Below are 20,434 nucleotides of genomic sequence, written 5' to 3' on the forward strand. Positions count from 1 at the left end.
ATTTCGATCAATGCAAATTTTCAAGTATAAGCATTTCTGTTTTTTTTTTTTTTTTTTTTTTTTCAACTGGAATTGAAGCTCGGACGGAAAATGTTCATTTCTTACACGAATTCTACGACATTGAAAAACGATTTGATGTACACTACGATTTTCAAGTCACAATAGTGAATGCAATTAGATATAATAGAATCAACATTTATTGACAGTTGATTGAAAACAAATCTCGAGTTGAAGATAAAAAAAAAACGTGAACGGATACAAGGCTTAAATTGAATGACGAAGCATGTAATCCATAGAAAAAGGAAAATTTTTGTTTCACCAAATCGTTTTAGGCAGTCTTGACCGGCTACTCTGGACCACTTTGAAAAAATGAATAATCTAACTTCAATCTATGTCAGTTACGCGTTAGCGTTCTGACCGCTTCGATAAATGGGCACCGAATTTCGGTCAATCGTTCCGGGTTAACCGCCACCGTATCATCGAGAAAACGGCCGCAGTCCACCTGTAAAAAGGTCCAGTGAAAGAGGAATAAAAACTGAACGAAAACGACACCGAATTGAGGAGGTTGAATAAAAAAAAGTTGTAAAAAATGTTTAAAAAAGTGTCCCGATCGAGAGATATCGAATGCAATCCTCGAGACAATATCGTCAAGGAGTGACCGTCGGCGAAGGGGGAGGTCGAGTAACGCGGGATATGAACGAACGGACGGAGTGAAGGGGCCCCTCGGGGCCCGAGGCCAAGACAACTTGCCAATGAGCGGGAATCTAAGTTCAGTAGTCAGTTGGTACTGAGACCAGACATGAGCTGTCGTATAGGAGTGACCTTATTGGCCCTAACGGGCCTCATCTCTGCCGGTGAGTATAAAATATCATCAAAAGAGACCTCAAAGTGCATCTCCTCTAATCGATACGCTCCTGAGTTTCGCGCGTCCCGCAATTCCGCGCCTCTTCTTAGATTATACCACCTTCTCCTTTACCTTCAAGTGCACTGCAAGCCGCTTATTTCTACACACAATAATCCCAGGCCGAGTTGCTTCTGACGTAGCGCTTCAACGCCGACTTGCGACACGAAGCGAGGCTACAGGAATGCTTAGACCTACACTAGCTTTCACCGCCGCTCTACCATATGGCCATAATGCCCGACTTATGATATAATGTTTGCCGCAGTTCCTTACTCGATATTCAAATCATCCCGAATGCCGTTCCTCAATCCGCGACGTCACTTTTCGCCACGAGTGCACGCGAGACTCGATCGTGTCACGCCTTCGTCGTTAACGCATAATATTCATTAATATTAACGTGACCCACTAAAACTTTTCAAACGAACGCTAATCGGTAATGAAAGCTCAATGCGCCTCGGCTTCGGCGTCGAAGGATAACCACCAACGTGCGGCAATTATATGTGCAAGAAAAATTCAAATCGTATGCGCATTATCAATCTGGTTGAATCTATACACCGTTATAAACTTGCAAATTGCAAATAATCTTCTATCGGATTAAATGATTTCACGGAAGCTCATTCAAGGCTGCAGATCGACAGAAATCATCCAGTCAAGTTTCCTATTCCTACTTCAATTTTCAAATCTGGTTCTAATTTCCTTTTAACAAACCTAATCGAAGCCAAATTGAGAGTAAAAATTATCAACCGTGATCGACATTTGCTTAACAAACTGACGTTAAAATAAAAAATCATTTTTTTTTCAGCCATGGGGGCAGCGCTTTCAGGCGCTCCTCCTTGCCCAGAACAGCACGGTGTCCAGGCGTATGCGCACCCTGAGGATTGCGGTGCGTTCTTCCTTTGCGTAAACGGAACGCTGTCCCTGGAGCATTGCGAAAACGGACTTCTCTTCGACGGTCATGGCGCCGTGCACAACCACTGCAACTACCACTGGGCTGTTCATTGCGGAGAACGCAAGGCTGACCGTAAGTTCGCCTTACAGTAGATATTGAAGTATTTCTTCTTGGTAATCATACGAAATAACTCGATGATGGAAGAGAAAAGAATGAGATCAGTGCCTTCGTGTGGGGAAAATTTGATTACATCGGATAACTGAATTGGCCTAGTTTTCCATTAACCGAAGCATCGTTTCTTTTTCTTTACTTTTTTCTTTTTTTTCTCTTCTTTTACTCGAATTTCGCGAAGGCCTTGAGGCGACTCAAGTGGCGTATTAAATTCAATACGGTCTGAATATTTTCTCCTGTACAACGACAATCTGTAATTACAGTTATATTCCCCGTTCACCGAGTACTTGATGAAATTTTAATATTATACATTTTTGCTTCACCTTTTCCATCACTTTTCTGCTTACGTCAATGGCATAACAACTGTTCTCAATGTGCTTACCCGGTGCACTTAAAATTCGACAGATCAGGTACGAGGTATAATACTCGCCAATTATACCCGAAGAATGAATTCAGTTTTTATCCCAATAAGCACGCCTTGTTAAACCACACGTACACCGCAACGGAGTTTCGGGTTCATTGCAGCGTATACGAAACTGTTTACATGATCAACTTTCACCGGTAATTAGTAGCAAATATTTGTCGGAGTTTATAGTTTGAGGCTGTTCTTATATATATATATATATATATTATATAAATAACACTGAAATATATCAATATCCTTCGGATGTCGTTGAGTTGGTTTACTTTTCTCTTGCCTTTTCTTTATCCGCATTGATACGAAGTTATAAATCTCACTCGAGGAGAACAGAGGGAAAGCTGACTACATCGCAAGCTATAATTGCCAGGCAAAGCACGGCTCGAATATCTGGCGTTAAAATATGAGCAAAGAAAAAAAAAGAAAAAAGAAAAGAAATGTAATCCGAAAGGCAAGAAAAATTCAGGCGTTTCGAACCGCTCGCCGCTAAAAGGTCACTAAGATGATGCCTATGCTCAATTAGCAATCGCGAACACGCGTGTGCCACGATTACGTAACACGATGAACGCCGACAGGCGAACTTTACCCTTTTAACACCGGCAGTGACTCCGATCAGCTCTCCGGGATGCGAACACCAGTTTGGCCTCTACCCAGACAGCGACTCCTGCAGCACCACCTACATCAAGTGCACCCATGGAACTCCACTTTCGTCGCACTGCGACCCCGGGTTGGCCTATGACCCCAAGACCCACGCCTGCGTTTGGCCTGACCAACTTCTGCCCTACTGCAACCCTGAAGCCATCGTTGGCTTTAAATGCCCACAGAAAATTCCTGCCCGTACCGCTGCCGCCAGGTTCTGGCCCTTCCCAAGGTTCGTTGAATCCGCTCAGAATTTTGAAGATTATTCCTAATATCGACGGGTTATCATCTCGTCAAGACTTATCCTTGCATTTTTATCCAATGATTTATTGCAATTCAAGTGATGAATTTATCTTCACTTTTGTGGTAATCAAAAGGCAATTCGTCTCGACTCCTAATGTACGGAAAAAACCTATATTCAATTGATTAGTGCTATTTCTAAAATTCTTGCATTAGATTGGCGGTGAATATATTTTTCTTCATTCACGTAATGGGATGGTTACTAATTGATCACTTTATACAGATTCGCTGTACCCGGAGACTGTGGCCGACTTATAACCTGTGTCGAGGGCAATCCTCGCTTGATTACTTGTGGCGATGGAAAACTTTTTGACGCTGAGAGCCTTGCCTGCATGGATCCTGAAGAAGGCCCTAAGTGGTGAGTATCGTGACGCTGGCCTGTACAGTCGAAATTAAGTATCACATTAAGCCTGAAACAACGTATTTTCTTTCGTTTCAGTGCCAACCACTTGAAGTAGACAAGTGTTCGCTACTGCGGTGCCGGAATAACATTTTCACGAACATCTTTAGTATAGTGGAGTTTCATTTCATGGACAAATCTTAAGATTCTGTGAAATCTGATATGAACATAATTCGCAAAAAAATTGTGCAAACAAGATTAATATACCGCGATTTGAGAGAAACAATCTTTGCCTTACGTCATCCTATCTGACATTTGATCGCATACCCATAAATGCGGTTATTTGCCTACTACACGCAGAAAAGTGTGTATAAAAAAAAACAGTTGAATAAATTCCGTTAAAATCTTATTACACAATTAACTAGAAATAGAAACTTCGTATGCACAAAGATTTTTGTGAGAAAAAAGTTGGGGGAAGTTGTCGGCTGAAGAAGGCGTAAAAGATCGCAACGTTTCCAAAATTTCTTGGCTGTTTGAATATTCAATGATACCTATGTAACTTAAAATCTATTCCCGTACTCGTGTCTCTCATGTCTTGATGTACCACTGTAACAAATGATCTGTTCAGAGCTAAAATGACGCATGAAAAAATACTGTACCTATTTGTCACTGTGAGTACATACTGAGATTGACTTGCGCCATTTTCGTTTTGACAGTGAACAGTTCGTGTGAAAATTAATACAAACGACAAGATATATACATATAATAAATAAAACTGCATCGTTCAGGTATCATACATATATAAAAAATACACAATACTTTATTGCACAATCCTAGAAACTAACGTAAAGTACAAGGTTTTTTTTTTTTTTTTTAAGTATTACAGTACGTGGATGGAAGAAGGAATATTTACATTTTGATTTAGGATGAAAGATAAGGGTGTCGAGGATATAAGAATAATAGTACCATGATACAAGTGTGTAAAATAAATTTGCGAGAGAATGTTGTTAGGGCCCCAAATGCAGGGCCGCATATTTCGAGGCAACGTCTATAATTTGCGCGACGCAAAATTTCGATTAAAGCATTTTGAACCTCGGTATTTTCAAATCAAAAACTTGGACGAGCGTTGTATTGGAATCGCATTCAATCTCCTGCCGTGACTCCTCCTCAGTTCCGTCCTCTTGTTCTCACCGCAACCGGAACTGCGCCAGCCGGAAGCGAAGGGACACCAGGCGGCAGATTTTCTTCTTCTGGTTCTCCGTTCTCTCCCACGGGATATTCACTCTCCAGAGTTGGCGCTGGAGTTGGAATGTCACAGTCCTCCGTCGGCGGTACCACGCATCTCAGGGACCTTCGGTCGAATACCAACATCGCGGGGCAACGTTGAAGGCGGGGGTAACCACCCTGGCATTGCCAATAACGGTTGCACGATTTACCGAGGGGCACATTTCCGTTCGGATCTTCGGTACAAAGAGCTGGAAATGGGAAAAATCATGTCAAGCTACTCCGATAGCGCCAATCAATCAATAAAAAGTTTGCGTAATTTTCTCACAGCTAATCTACTTGTCGATTGAATGCGAGAAAGACTTGAATTGACATGATAGGATACTCACACTTTCGAAAAAAAAAAAAAAATCTTAATTTACAAGAGTTTTAAGCTAAGGATACCCATCGTAACCTGTAAATTATAGAAGTTTCATAGTTTAAGCAATTGGATTATTCTATCAATAGATGAATCGACAGTATAATTCTTATATGTTGACGTTAACGAAGGTTAAAATTATTGCCTAACCAGAGGGCAAGAGTCAATTTGTATTTCGTGAATAGATATGCGAAGCACAATCATTGACATGAACAGAAAAAAAGAGAGGGAAAGAAATTAATTTCTTCGCTTTCTATGACCCCGAGGTCAGTCATGGCTATAATAAAGTTCTAGCCAAATACCCAATTTATGATTTCTCATACAATCGAATAGCCGGTGGCGATGAGTTAAAAAAGAAAACAGATTTGTTTATAGTTGACGATGAAGCATTGCGTGAGATTGGCTAATAATCAATTCCATCATTAAAAAAGAGGAAGAGTCAAATTCTGCGAATGTTACGTCTTAGGTATACGTGTACAGGTTTACCATACTAAAATAACCGGCGTAGCTATTTACTATGAGAAGTCGAACCATCACGTAAGCATAACATGCAGTGTGCCTGGCTTGAATGTTAATCGACAAGATAAACCCGGATGTTATAAGGCCGCTGACATTTTTCCACGAATATATTAGCCATTCCTTTTTTCCCTTTTTCTTCAATGTATTTTCATCTTTTTCACATTCGCTTTCATTGCCGCGCGGGCATTAGTCTGCATGCAAAACGAGTTTCGCGAAAACACTTGTAAACGCGTTTTCGACAGTGTACCGCATCCGGAGCGCACGTACTTCAATACAGGTTTTCTGAAAGAAGACGCATATAAGGGTAATCACAGAGTACAAAGGAGTCTCTTTTCTTCCAAGTGTCCTGCAAATATCACGTCTCCTTTCTCAATCCATGACGCCATTGAGACGAACAAGTAGAAGGTCCAGCAGTTCGATTAGACCTGTGATCATGCAGCTAGAGGAAATACTCCTTGCAAAAATTACTCACGATGTTTTTGGCAACCCTCAACATTCTCGGGCCAGTCGCAGGAATGAGTTCTCTCGTTGTAGAGAAGACCGCCAATGCAGAGCTGCTCGGTCGCCGTTCCGTTCCAGCATGTCCAATACCTGGTGCACGAGGTCTCGTGTCCAAATATTCCGTAAAGCCATCCGCAGTGCTCAGCTCCTATGGGGGAATTCGCCTGAGTTTTTCCCTCGCAGTAATTCGCCCTCCATGGATAGTCGCAGCCTTCCGTGACACCGCGATGCTTGCCGGCAAATACCAATCCGTTGGGACAATCGAACAATTCCGGACGTCCGTTGACGCACTCCCAATAACGATCGCAGTGCTGCTGGTCACTAACGACCCGGGCTTTCGTCTGGCAAGGATCTTCTTGCTGATCTTTTTGCCCGCTAATGCCTGGAATATCAATAAAACATTAGTCTTCTCTCCAATTTCTACATCAATGACGAGGCTAAAATTTTGGTTGGTTTGATTGAAACATTTTTTTACTTCATTTTGCAATATATTTGTAATAAGTGACTCGGTAACGAGGTTGATTCATTGTTTCTGATGACAACAACAATACTAATAATAACAATAATATCGTTTCCTCAATTAACGTAGGTATAGTTGGACGCCGTGTGAATTGTCGTTTCGTACAATTCGAATGTAAAAATATTTCTGACAAATAGTACTCTTTCCCACGTCCAAGGAAGCCTGAGACCTGCCTTTCATTCACGACTGATGCAGGATTCGTCTATATCAGCTTGTTAAATCTTTAACGAAATACGGAGTTGAATGAGGTCGGTGAAGTCTATGATAAATCATAGACTGGTTATACACTCTCGCCTATCCTTTAATGTTATAACCGGTTGCATTATAGTATGCTTAAGATGTTAGCGCTTCATTCCGCTACGCAATCACGTCTCGATTTCTATATATTTAAATCAATGTCACCTAATGTGTTTTAGATTATTTTATAACTGAAATTCTCCCATATTGAAATATACTTATTCAGTCTTTTAAAACTCGAGTTCCCCAACATTAAAATGTATTTATTCAGTCTCAAGGTCTGAATGCGCCACATACCTTTAATCGCAGACTATGATTCCATCTGATCGTAAGCGATCGTTGGCACAAATGAAAGGGCAAAAATTTTTCAAGGATTCGAAATCATAGTGTGTTTCCTCCGCTCGTCGACATTTCGTCCGCTGTCTTTAAAAGCCTGCAGTTGTTAAGTAACTTCGATTGTTCGCTTTAATTTTGTTCGATTCTCAGATCATGGGTAAAAATTTGATGAAATTTTGTGCCATAAATAGAGCCGAACCAGCCGGTCGATTCGTGAGTCGTGATCGGTATATACACTCGACAAAGACGTACCGAGAATGACATTAAAACCAGATATGGTGGATTAACATTATAGTGCCGGCCTAGCATGATACACAACCGTATAAATATACTTAAAATAAAAGGGGCTAAAGTATTCAAGTAAGGTGGGAAGTGCTCCGGCATCGCGCTCCCAAGAGAACCAACGATAAGTGAAAGTAATCTAGCCTTGACTTGCAACCTTCGGGACAGCACGTCCCCCTTTAAGCAGTGGAACGCTGTTCCTTCTAATCCGAAATACATTAATTACATCTCATCTCCGGCTACCATCAATCCGATCTCAACGACGAGTACGCGTATCATGAACGATCATCGGTCATGGATTCTAGGAAGACTAACATCATGGACATGCATGTATGCAAGGCCCAGACACCGTTGTGGTCGCCCTTTTCTGCAGACCGGAAGTCGGCACGTGGAGCCCGGCACGTGCTTCACGGAATAAACGGTATAATCGAACGCTGCAACGGATTGCGCGAGGCTCGGTCCGAGTTATGTCTGCAATGCGATAACGTAACGCAGTCTAAGGATTGACCGGCCATGTACCGAGAAGACATCTCCGCTGACTGGTACAGTTGCGTAATAGCTGGACGTAGGCACCTGGCTAGAGGATAGCGGTTGTAGGTTCGACTTTCCCTTTCTTTACGACTTTATAAACGCTGCTGGTTATTTAGAATCTACAACGTGGACGGTCCGAAAGCTCGTCGAAAGTTCGACTGATCACACGGAAGTGACTGTTACAGGGGCGTGAGAATCCGACCCTACTTTGCGGTAGTGAGCTAAGCGACCTTGGAGATGTTCGCCGCTGATGACGTTACCGCATCGTCTCTAGTTCCTCGAAACCTTCATCTCGACTTCTTCTTTCATCCTACCGACTCGAGCGTAGTCACGCGCCTCACATCCTCGTGACCGTGAAAACTAAAATCTGAATTTCCAGAACCTTCGAAAGCAAGTAAAATAATTCTCTATAACGAATTCACAACGAGTACTGCAAAGTGTAAATGACAGTTGCGATTATCCAGAATTCCAGGACTTGAACGCACTCCTGACTTTCAGGGTGTTTGAAAGTTTCGCAAAATTATGATGATACGTAAGAACCATCACCGGTAATAAAGAAAATACATCCCTGAACACAGAAAACAGCTCCAGAAATATTCAGATACTCCGGATTTCCAGTTGTTGTGGTCACTGATCCGTGCGTCATGCAGATCTCGGATCCTTGGAAATGATCCGTTCTATTCCTAGCCAATAATTCCTACTTTCGAACGATAATAATTCTCGCTCCGGCACAGAAGTTGCACGTGGCTTATCCCGAGCGAGGCAGTTTTCATTCGTTAGCACCCCGCATGCATGTTACGGAATCGGAAATCACACGCAAAGTCCTCAGAGAGAGTACCTACCTCTCCCTGCAGCTCGGCAAGCTACTTTCATATTTTCACTTGCAGGCCGGTCTACCGTACGGGAGAAAGTTTCTGTCTGATGTGTGAACCAGCCTTGATCAGCATCCATTGTCCGGACGTCGATCTTTAGGAACCGTATCCTACGCCTACTACAAGTTGGTTTCTTTGCCTCTAATGCGTCGTTTCATACTGACCGGCGTTTTAAACCACTACTTTAAAAGTAAGAACGCGATTGAACGCGTGGCACAAAATTTAGAAGTGTATAGGTATATTGGTGAGCAAAGAGATCACTAACCGGACTAGATTCTATAGATCGATTCAATTGTCTGATGTCGGTGATTACATGGTACTGAAATTAGATAATCCGGACAATGAGTAGTTGAAAGAATATTGTCTTCAATAGCCGGTAAATGACGAACCGTGTTTACACGCTTCACTTTACAACTACATTCTAGGTGTACACTTGAATTTTATATCGTAAAACGAATGGTGACGAGTTTAATTGGTGAAATAAAATGAGACGACAATGAGTCGATGTAGAAAAAACTAGGACTCACCGTTGATAGCGAGAAGCAGCAGGAAGACAGGGATGGATTGCAAGGGTCCCATTCTGCCGCGAATTCTGTATCGCAGTTTTGGATATATTATTCGTCGAATTTTAATATCTGTGTATGCTTGAGGTCCCGCAGCAACGTTAATACTATATCAATTCGTACGTACAGAGTTGTAAACTGGGGAAATGAAAATATCGAATGAAGACGCTCGATGGATGGGTTTTCGTGTTGGGACTGGGAGAGTCGTTTGGCTAGTGGTCTTATATGAACTCCCCACTCTCCGCGCGCGGAAGGCCCCACAAACGCTAAAAGACCAGGATAGTACTTCTTCTACCGAAGACTGCTTCAACCGCGTTTAAGCGCGTCCAAGAAACTCTATTCGTCGGTGGATGAACGGGATAAATTCTGGGACCTGTATCCACTCTACACGGTTTAACTCCTCGGACTTACAGGCTTGCCACGTTATAGATATAATCAGGGTGGGGTCTTCGGCCAGGTGCTTAAGGCCTTCACGGTTTCTTGTCCGCCCGGTGAACACGAGCACCGAGCGCATCTCCTCGCTCGGTGAAAATGAAAACGGATTTAAAAAGCTATCGTTAAGTACGTCGCAATGCCGAGAGGGAAAAGAAACGAAAATTACAATAACACGAATCGAATTAATATAATCGTATTTATAGTACCAGAAAAACCGGTCCGGCATGCTATTCTTGTAAAAGTTCATGGTAATGATTATAATAATGAATTCGTATTGTGCGATGATAATAACCATCTTATTCGACACGTTGGAGCCTATTTACAAATGAAAAAACACCTGAATCACCTTCTCTCACGACAAAAAGCTCGGTGACTTCCGTAAAGGTACAACATCGAGATTTTCACTTATTGCATTGCCTGTCCAAGATTTTTTCTCCATTTCACTTTTTTGTAAGATTTCATCATTAAGAAATCAAAAAGGCCACCCTGATCGGTGGTTCGATTGTAATTAAACAATTTAAACAGATGAGAGATTGAACAAAATTGACGGAAAGCAGTATTTCTGGTACTTGTCTGCTCCTATATGATTCATCGCATACAAATGAATCTATGTCTGCACTGGTCACACCGTCACTGCAAGGATACGTGCATTGCCTATCGAATTATTTGCACATAGCTAACCGCAAAACTTGCAGCGAATTTCCGCCTTCCAGAAGTTTTCGATTCTCAAAATTTTCGCACTTTCGAATATTGCATGTTAATCAGGTATAGGTAGAATTAGAAAGTTATAAAATTATCATGGGTGCTAATTTGGCAACGAGAAAACAACTGATTAATTATTATTTTACCGATATATAACACTCCAAAGGAAGAAAATGACACGTGGCAAGCGAATTAAAATTGCATAGGCACTGTTTATGTTAGTCCATTTGCATTCATTCATTCATATCGTACTCTAACAGCCAACGCCCGCCGAAAGATTGACTATTCCGAATTGGAAAGTAAGAATGTATTTGAATAAACTGTGTTTCGATGTTTGGATCAAACTTGGAGTTTCATTGAGGTCCACGTATTGCTTTGTACAAAAACCTTCAGCTGGTTTATAAGGACAATATTACGTAACACAGGCAACATACAACATTCCTGAAACATTACTTAGAACAGAATTATACTTGGCATACCGATCCCATGCACACTTACTGTAAATATTTTCCTGCTCCTTTCTATTGTTGTCGACAAATTGTATCCACGTTTTTGTCCACGAAATTTTTTTTGCTGGGAAAAACGAACTTATATGAAACTCAGTGCAGGTGAAAATACAAAATTTTATGACAACCAACATAAAATTATAATCAAATATCAACAAATGTTTTCGGACTTGTACACTGGTGTGGAAATGAAAATATTTTGGATGCTGAAGTAAATTTTTGTTAATACAGTTCAATCGTAGGTTGTAATCTTTGAAAACCATATTAGCGCATGCTTTTCCAACGGCTAACAAGGAAAATTTCAATCAGTCATTTCCCGTAGCCTTAGAAAACTCTCGACTGGTATTCTGTATCACATGACCCATATATTCAGTGACTTTCGACATTCAGAAAGTGGCTGCAGATTCTCTATTATTTGCACAGTTCTTAGCTCTTTTACCTATGCTCATATATAAATATTACAACTCCTGGTGTTTAACACCTTTCGTGGTTATAATAGACTACGAAGCTAATACTAGAGTTTGCGGGTGCGTGATTATTTCGTGGAATACAATTTTTAGTTCAGGGGCGTTCTCGCATAACGCGCAGTGCAATATTCTGAAGATATCAACGGAAACGGTAATAGCAACATAAGTATAATCGTAATAAGAATAATAATAATGAATGGTAACATAGCTGAGTTATAATATAAAGCGCACGTGGTTGCGCATGCATCACGATGCCCGTATGATAAAGAAATTATCTGTATAAGATCAGTGAGAATCATCCCAAGAATTAACTGGTAAATTTAAGAATGGAACAATGCTAAGAAGTTGGGAAACTTTCACACGACATGCAAAGCGTGCGTGAAACTGTCCCGTGTCGCCGGGCACACGTGGTTTTATATATGCATCTTTGAGTTCTTTATTTCAACCGAACTTCCATTCATGGACATTCAGAGTGTTCGAGATTTGTGATATTATACATTCCGTAATAATTGCCCTAGAAAGTTGGCGAAGCGGCGCCAAGCATTTCGGCAATATTACCCAAGATCAAAGACAGAAAATCCTATTTACACGCATTCTGGTCATTATGCGGCTAATTCCTAAACGGAACCGCGTTGATTATGTAAGACTGTTACGGAGAATTAACCTTTCGGATAACATGAAAGTTACACACGCAATTGTTTCTGCGTCGAAAATCATTATATCAGTGTTTTCTTAGACATGTTCTATCGCCTCTTCGCATTAATCGACTATAACATAATTATTTTCAATTATTTATAGGAAATTGCGTTCAATCAAGCAACGACGCACCGTGACGCTGCTTTACAGCTGTACAGAAACGTGAAACCAGTTGCACTGCTTTAAGGCGTCACCATAAATAATCTGTAACTCCTCTTAGGATAAAAAAGACTACGCACGCAGAAATGTCTGCAGAATTTAAGCTCCATACTTGCCGACTAAGCACTGTTGCAGATCTCTGTTTATCCGTGCTACGGTAATGATTTAGCTTTCTTCTACCCGTGAATTGTTTCTCGCTGAGTTTCACGCTGCTAGTTTAAAATAAAATTATAAAAACTGAACAAAGAATTCTTCCGAAGGATCAGATGACCTTGAATTCATCGCTGTCGTTTTATTGCTATGAAATTAGGATTCTAGTTCGATTCTTCGAAAAGTATGTAGAGCATAATATATTCATCTTTTGCTAATCACATCCCACGACACGAAAACTTTATGTTGTGTTGGAGAAGAAAGTTTAATTCTATTGTCCAATTGGAAGTTTATCGTTAGTCATGGTTCTTCTAAGGGTTACTCGAATCGTGTCAACCCCCCGATCCAATTTTTTGTCATGGCAGTATTTAGAGGCCCACAACTTTTGTAATGTTCATTTTTGTTTCACAAAAATTTAATTGTAAGTTGTTCAAAGACCAATCAAAGGACTGTGGAAAAATCGATGGTGAAAATATTTTTTGTTTATTTTTCATATCAAGCCCGAAAAAAACCCTGAAATCCAGACCTCTAGATTAGAATACCCCCTCAAACAATTCCTGAATATTTATTGCAATTGGCAAATTCAAAATGCACGACTAAGAAATCTACTAAAAAAAATTAGTAAATGCAATTTTTCAATCACGCAGATTAAATGTCCAATAATAAGTGATGTCCACCTAAAGTAAAAGACGTAAACTATTTCTGTTGACGTCATATATGGCGAGGTAATTCGGGTTCATGAGTCATATTATTAAAACATTTTGTGGTATTTAATTCTACGAAAGTCTCATCGGGTGTAAACTGTTGCACATTCGTGAACTTGACTCCATTGACCCCGACGTAATAAAGGGAATGCCCAGTAACAGGAAAATTCTTCGGCATCTACCAGGAAGATCTTGAAGGAATTGTTTTCCATAAATCATCTGTTGCATAAAAAATTTTGCAGACTTATTTACGTATAAAGAATATACTTCTTCAGCTTCAATCACGTGGGATATTTTCAATCAGTCAACGTACAACACTTCTGGTTTGTAATTTTTATGTATGCAGATAAATGACAGACACGGTTTTATCTATCAATCATACGTACGAATATTTATTCGAATTTCAACAGTACATGTCCTGCGAACCGCTTGGAATATTGACGCATCATCTTCGTTGGATAGCAAACAAGTTTGAACTTGCAGCCCCGAGTCGAATGAATTACTTACTACAGATCCTTAAAAATAAACGATTTATACTTCGGGGTGTTCGGAGAGTGGACATCGATCATTTGCTTCTGACTGCCGGACAAAACAGAGCAAACAATCGAACAAAATCGATTATGTTTTCATAGGTACACGAGATTCGAATGGAATAAAGTAAACCTCAAATGAACCTGATCTAAGTTATAATCAACTTCAATTATTATTCATGTATATGTATAGGTATTACGAATATTTACAGTTTCAGTCAAACTACCACATTAGTCGACGGGAATTGCCTTATCTCAAAAAAGATACAGCCAATCATAGTTCGTCTGTAAACGTTTATACAAGAATTACGTCGACTGACTAATTCATAAGCAAGACAATGAATAATTGATCAACGAATCCGCCCACGTCAAAATACATTTGTACTATTATATGTATATACATAAACGTGTGTATATATATTATATATGTTAGTTGTGCGAATGAAACGCGTCGCAAAATCGATCACGTAAAATCACAGTCTATGTACGAAGCTTGAAATATAACTGCTAGACAATCTAACAACGTACAACGTGCCGGAGGATACGGATAACTGAAATCACATTCGCTTGAAGAACCGAGAACAGGCTTGCAAAAAGCTCGGCACCAAGCAGCGATGCTCGCTCGTAGAGCAAAACCAAAACGTGAAGTTAAGATCCGAGTCTTCGCTTTTAAAACTCAAATCCAGCGTCCGAACGAGCTAAACTTTTCAACCGAATGGTTATCTTATCCTCCATTGCACTTCCAAGGTCAAGTAATGCAACCCACACGAACCGTGTACCCGGTGGTAGTCTCTCTCAGGTGGGATTCTTCACGTCGTGACGAGTGAAAAGTGCACGGTGTAAATGATCGATGACTAAAGATCTTCTCTCGGCTATCGGATTAATAAACGCGCCAATTCATCCCCGGGAGTTGCAAATGATACGCGAGTCTTAATCCGAAAGAAAACGAGACTCGCTTCACAGCAGTGCGGATGCTACCGTCAAGTGTGGTGCAGGGTCATCGGCGTGAATTTTATTGACCAGCCTTCCCGTGGCCAAGGCGTCCTTCTTTTGCGGGTTCTTACTCATCCGTTTCTCAATTTCTGTTCTATTTGATTTTTTTCATCCCAGCACCGTCGTTGGTAAAGGTATGTTCGAATGGTCATCTCGCATCTGCCCAACTCGAATATTCGCAAGAACCAGTGATTCGGAACGCCAAGCACTCGAGGTGTGACGTGTTCGCGATGTGCTCATCGCGTCACCGTTGCAAGAGAATGTGCGCTCAATACCTTAGGTCGCCTCGAACCTGCATCTGCGTGTTACAGGTTCTCCAGTCATCGCAAGAGGGGGACAATTTAATCTCACCGAGATCATCTAGATTGAGTCGTACAGTCGAGCTAGAAGCTCCATACGAGCCTTGGATAAGCATCCGCTTATCCGAGAATTAACTGGTAGTCAAAGACCATCTGGCCTCGAGAGTTGTACCGGGAGAAACGAAGCTGTTGCTTTTTCGCGGTCCAAATGAAGCAGAAAAGACCCACAATGCAAGGGCGATCCGGGTGGATCCCGAAACCCAAGGTCCCTCATTCCCCCCTCTAGGTGGGGTCAATGTAGGGCAAATTCACGATGCCCTTCAGACTCGGAAAGAAAAGAATAGCAGTTGAAGCCGCTTTTGATGCCAGCGGTAGGTCTATGGTGCCTCTAATCCGACGGGACGTCGTCGTCACGGCGAATGCAGCTTCTTGTAATTATCTTAACCCGCGGCTAAGAATTGTCCCCCAGTGTCATTGAATTCGGGATTTGAGAGCCTCTGGAGGAAGGAGTTGTTACGGGTCTGCGAGCAGCTATGACCCGGAGTGCAAGGACCCTCGGACCTTGACTGGCCTGGCTGACTTTTATTTCATTTCATTTTCGCGCATTCTTCGGTTTCTTTTTGGTCGGGGTATTTTTCGCCTTCCATTTCTTTTTTTCACCTTTCTTTCCGTTTTTCTTATTTCTCTATTTTCCTCTTCTCAGCTTCCTCCGTTCTGCAGCCTTCGAGCTTTCTTCTCTCTCTTTTGCTCTCCCCAAAACCCTTTCGCCTTTGAATGAAATTCACTTCATTAGAGTATTTAGTTTGGTCAGGCAGCTGTGGAGAGGCTTTGTCTCGCCGAATATCTCAGCCTCTTTCGCGCTCTCGACGAAGCTGAAATCCCCACGGTTTGTTTGCCCATACGCATGCACCACCGCAGAGATTACGCCAAGTGGCTCATCTTGTATTTTCGCTGCCGAATTTATTCACCAATCTACGTATCACACATTGATGCAGCATTCCCGAAGCAAACATCACTGACGGTGGTCACTCGCCTCGCCAGAAAAGTGCAGGATCTTATATCAGCACGACGCAACGCTGCTGACGCAAATATCAGCTCACGTCACTTGAACTCTGAAGTATCACATGCACTTTGGTGTTCCGTATGGAATCCGAGCAAGCTGTTCACCCATCAAAACTTCTCGCTCACGGTGCTTGAAAAAATTAATTAAAAAAAATTTCATGTACGTAAGTTAGTCGACAAATCGTCTGAAGGGTTGCGGTTGGGGCTCTCCAAGATTTTCTTCTTCAACCATAAAACTGCGGTTAACTCATGGTAAAGAAGCCAGGCCAGGCCAGGCCGGGTACCGAGCCATCGCTATCCGATATCGATGTAAAACATTCGCTCTTACAAGGTCGCACTGTCATATATGAGGTTTCAATTTCTTGGCTGCAAGTAATTACACGGGAAACCCAACTTCGATGCATCCATTATAGGTGCACTTCATCCCACCACGTAACGTGTGCGACTATACCGGCGATCTGCAATCATCTCACCACACTGGGGGTCCTCACAAGATATTCAACACAACGATCTTACTTGGATGGTTCCAGGTAGCCTGTTGGAAGTGATATTAACTGATTTCAAGTAGAACCAGTGACTTAAGTACTATAATAGCCTGAACACATTTCTAGCAGAAACTGTCATTGGATCGAGAAGTTCTGCCATCAATTGACCAACTTATAGATGGCTGCAGTCTATAGCCTTAAATAAAAGATATGAAAGAATGTATTTTTTAATTATATACCAAGAGCCTGAAGCTTGAGTATAGAGTCGCTTCAGCCCAAAGCCAATAAAACATCACGGGCGATAAAAACAAACTTTAGATGCTGCACCGCATGCGCAGTATTCTCCGGACGTTGGCAATTATCATTAAATTATGGTTTCTAGATTTTCGTGTGCCCTGGAGGAGCTTCAATCTTTCTATAAATTTATGATAAGTATTCGAGGCGAGGATGTGAAGATATCAACTACAACGTGGTATTGGATAAGAGATGCGTGACTAAAGCTGATTAATAAGTACAATTCCGGGTGACAAATCTGTTCCTCGAGATCTTCTCATTGGATATGCAAAGCCCAAGAGACTAGACGATACGGGCTGATTGTTCGATACTTTTTACCGACTCAAACTTCAAGGCGGTTTATTGAACTGCGTGGGAATCCGCGTAACCGCTCCACCCACCTGCAGGTAGCAACGGATTACCCTCCTCCCCTTGATAGTCCCTTAAGTAGTCCAATTGCAAGTTGATCCGCTGTGATCGTCACGATGGTATAGGTATCACCTCCGGTCTTGTCTTCACCGTTAATCCGTATCTACATGCGGAGCATGTCCTCGGCCATGTAACCTTGTCCGCTGCCAAAATGCAGTAACCTCTACGTGGGAGTCCGCGAAGAGCTCAACACTACCTGATTTCTTGTGGGCCACATGCAGTCGCAAAGCTTGGAACACAGAGCATGCAACCGACCTTTGTAACCTGTGCAGCTGACTCCGATACTATCTGCAAGAATGCCTAGATATCCGAGTCTCAAATCTAGGTGAGATCCGATCACTAGCTGACGTATCGTATGTTTGCAGCTATATACGACGTTACCAGCAATTATTGTAAAACGAGAATCATGTGCCATCATTCGCATGATGGCGTATTACAATGTTCTTCATACTTCGGCTGAGCTGAGTATACTGATAAGAGGAGACTAATAGCACCAACCATCGGATACTGTAAAGTAAAGAGTATAGCTGGATACTGATTTGAGTCATTTAGCGAATATGCGCGAAAAAACGGTAATTCGGTATTTTCGCCAGGTGACGTGAACGCGAAAACTATTTGGGAGAGAAGAACGGGACAGGAATGTGAACGCATTGTATTCAGTGACGTTACATAAAATGTAAAGACGTGAATTGGCATTGCGTAAAACGGTACGACGTCGACGACCCGGCAACTCGTGTCTCGAGTGGCGATTAAGGAAATGGGTATGTGGTACCAAAAAGCTGCGCGCTACGGCAACTTTCAATTCGGCAAAACAAATTTGTAACTGTTCATTTTTATTACACGAATAAATCTTTGTCGGCTGAATTGGACAGGCACGTTTGTACGATACGGTAAGTGGTCAGTCGTGTAGACCGGATTCAAATTTATTAAATTTCTCCAAATACCAGTTTCCCGCTAACATTTCCTCGGCCGTAATCAATCTCCAAAATTAATTGCCCCAAGGACGAAGCCAAGGACCTTCAATTATTCTATCGCACCCGCTGTCCGTCCGACTCAGCGCCGAGTCCTTTTACTCCTCGAGCTGCATTCCGCTCGAGCCAGATCTGCACCTAGATTCACAGCAGCATTCTCAATCAGAAGGATCGGACCCTCGTTGCCCTCAGCGGTCCGAGTTCTGCCGGACAAAACTATTTCTTAGAAGACTGAATATTTATACGACCATCCAAAAGAAAGAAGCGTGACCTCGCATCTGCGGAGATGAGGCAGCGGAATGGAAACTGTGAAAAATGATCGTTGCAAAAGTGTTCGTAAGAAATGCCCCTTCGCCCACTTGCCTCTAAATCACAATTTTTTGTGCATCTTTTCTCACCCCATTTCTTCTTTATGATATACTGTCAACCCCGAGATGCAAATTCCCAAAACCGTGCTCTATTCATCTTCCACGGGGGATTTTACGATGCATAAGCACCAGGTCTTTGTTTTTCTCACTATGGTCCCTGGGACTTGAGTTGTTCACCGGGAAAAAGGAGACCGATTTCTTGATGCAAATTTTAAATCCAACGTTGTACTACTTCGTCGTATATTCTACTACACAATGGACACACAAGTATCCGCTGATAACTAACGTATTCCTTAAAAGCGCATGGCATAGACCTGCGGAGTCAAGAGTCCTTGGGAATTCATCCATTTCATATTCGTAATCATTTATTTATTGATTCCATCACGTAAGAATGTGTAATTTTATGCCTGTCAGTGTAATACTTGTTTAACTATAAAAATAAAGACAAATACACACAAGTCAGGCATATTCATTATCACTACAAGATACGGGGTTACTGACATCGCGTCTCGATCGTGAGCGACAAGATCACTCGAATGCCAAATACATGAAAAGTACCTGCTTGATTTCGTTCGGCAAAGCAAACCTCCAAATGCGATACCTGTGTATTACATGAGCGTCAATCGTGGGTACATCAAAACAAAACTCATGTCTGAAGGATAGTTGCTTACTGATTTTTAAAGAAGGATCGACGTTGCGCCCACGGCCCTGTAGTAGCTTAAATGAATTCCACTCACGATTTTCAATGCAAATACCACAGACCGTAAGAAAATATAATTATTTCTTACACCCGGTGTACAACTGCACAGACACCTTCGGCGGTTCGTCACGGTTAAACAAGCCGATGGGTGTATAATTCGAGTTACTACTTCTTTAATTCCGAAAATGACGCACGCTCATAAAAGTTTATAATTCACCATGAGAATTTCACCAATGTTACAGCAGGCGCTAAAAACTGCAGCGATCGAATTACCAACGAGAATGGTCTGGTTCTAGATACGCCCTGTAGTTTTACAGTCGAGCGATCCTGATCTCTGTAAAAATCTCACCAGTCTCAGCCTTCAATTCCCTATTTTTTCTTCGTTTTTTGAGTGCTCAGTCGTTGGATGGCGCCAAAAGTACGTCTGTGTTACAGAAAATCGAGTCTGAGTGAAAATTCAATTTTCATTATCAGATGCGACCAAGTCGATTCGGCCGCGTTAATTCCTTCGGTTGGAATGCCTTGAACGGTTCCATCCACCCCGTTCAAATCTCTTTTCGTATTCTCCACAATCCTCATATTAGAATTAGCTACGCATGTTCGCGAGGATTATCGGAGATCAGGAGTCACGATTTCCTGATGTCCGTCAATATATGCGATCTGTGTAAACGCCAAGCGTTTCGTCGTCTAAAAAATTAATGAAACCACGTAACGCCGTAAAAATGAAGAGCCATTGTCTGGCCCTCACGTTTTTATCATTCTATTCACAACCGACCTCGCATCTGAGGGTGTGAAATTGCGTCATTTACAATTGATTCCACACAATTTGTTTCACAGCTAACTT

General features: G+C 41.8%; 2 protein-coding genes across 2 annotated transcripts; one reads left to right on the plus strand and one right to left on the minus strand.

Moving 5' to 3' along the window:
• The first annotated feature begins 696 nt into the window (after nt 1-696).
• LOC124407722 (protein obstructor-E) lies at nt 697-4,432 on the plus strand. Its single transcript, XM_046884147.1, has 5 exons — nt 697-854; nt 1,704-1,922; nt 2,983-3,250; nt 3,542-3,676; nt 3,758-4,432. The coding sequence occupies exons 1-5, from the start codon at nt 800-802 to the stop codon at nt 3,774-3,776; spliced, it is 696 nt and encodes a 231-aa protein (XP_046740103.1). The 5' UTR covers nt 697-799; the 3' UTR covers nt 3,777-4,432.
• A 9-nt stretch (nt 4,433-4,441) lies between these two features.
• On the minus strand, nt 4,442-9,978 carry LOC124407718 (peritrophin-1-like). Its single transcript, XM_046884144.1, has 3 exons — nt 9,626-9,978; nt 6,292-6,702; nt 4,442-5,133 (listed from the first exon to the last, which is right to left on the minus strand). The coding sequence occupies exons 1-3, from the start codon at nt 9,675-9,677 to the stop codon at nt 4,826-4,828; spliced, it is 771 nt and encodes a 256-aa protein (XP_046740100.1). The 5' UTR covers nt 9,678-9,978; the 3' UTR covers nt 4,442-4,825.
• Nucleotides 9,979-20,434: the final 10,456 nt, after the last annotated feature.

The sequence above is a fragment of the Diprion similis genome, chromosome 6 (assembly GCF_021155765.1).
Source record: "Diprion similis isolate iyDipSimi1 chromosome 6, iyDipSimi1.1, whole genome shotgun sequence".
NCBI lineage: Eukaryota > Metazoa > Arthropoda > Insecta > Hymenoptera > Diprionidae > Diprion > Diprion similis.

What these genes read in the sequence shown, in the direction of transcription:
- LOC124407722 (XM_046884147.1), top strand. Translation starts at nt 800, where the DNA reads ATGAGCTGTCGTATAGGAGTGACCTTATTGGCCCTAACGGGCCTCATC. An exon ending in CGGAGAACGCAAGGCTGACC is followed by an intron (nt 1,923 to 2,982) that starts GTAAGTTCGCCT and finishes TAACACCGGCAG; the next exon opens with TGACTCCGATCAGCTCTCCG. An exon ending in AGGTTCTGGCCCTTCCCAAG is followed by an intron (nt 3,251 to 3,541) that starts GTTCGTTGAATC and finishes CACTTTATACAG; the next exon opens with ATTCGCTGTACCCGGAGACT.
- LOC124407718 (XM_046884144.1), bottom strand. Translation starts at nt 9,677, where the DNA reads ATGGGACCCTTGCAATCCATCCCTGTCTTCCTGCTGCTTCTCGCTATC. An exon ending in GCTGCTTCTCGCTATCAACG is followed by an intron (nt 6,703 to 9,625) that starts GTGAGTCCTAGT and finishes TTGATATTCCAG; the next exon opens with GCATTAGCGGGCAAAAAGAT. An exon ending in TGAGGGTTGCCAAAAACATC is followed by an intron (nt 5,134 to 6,291) that starts GTGAGTAATTTT and finishes TCCCATTTCCAG; the next exon opens with CTCTTTGTACCGAAGATCCG.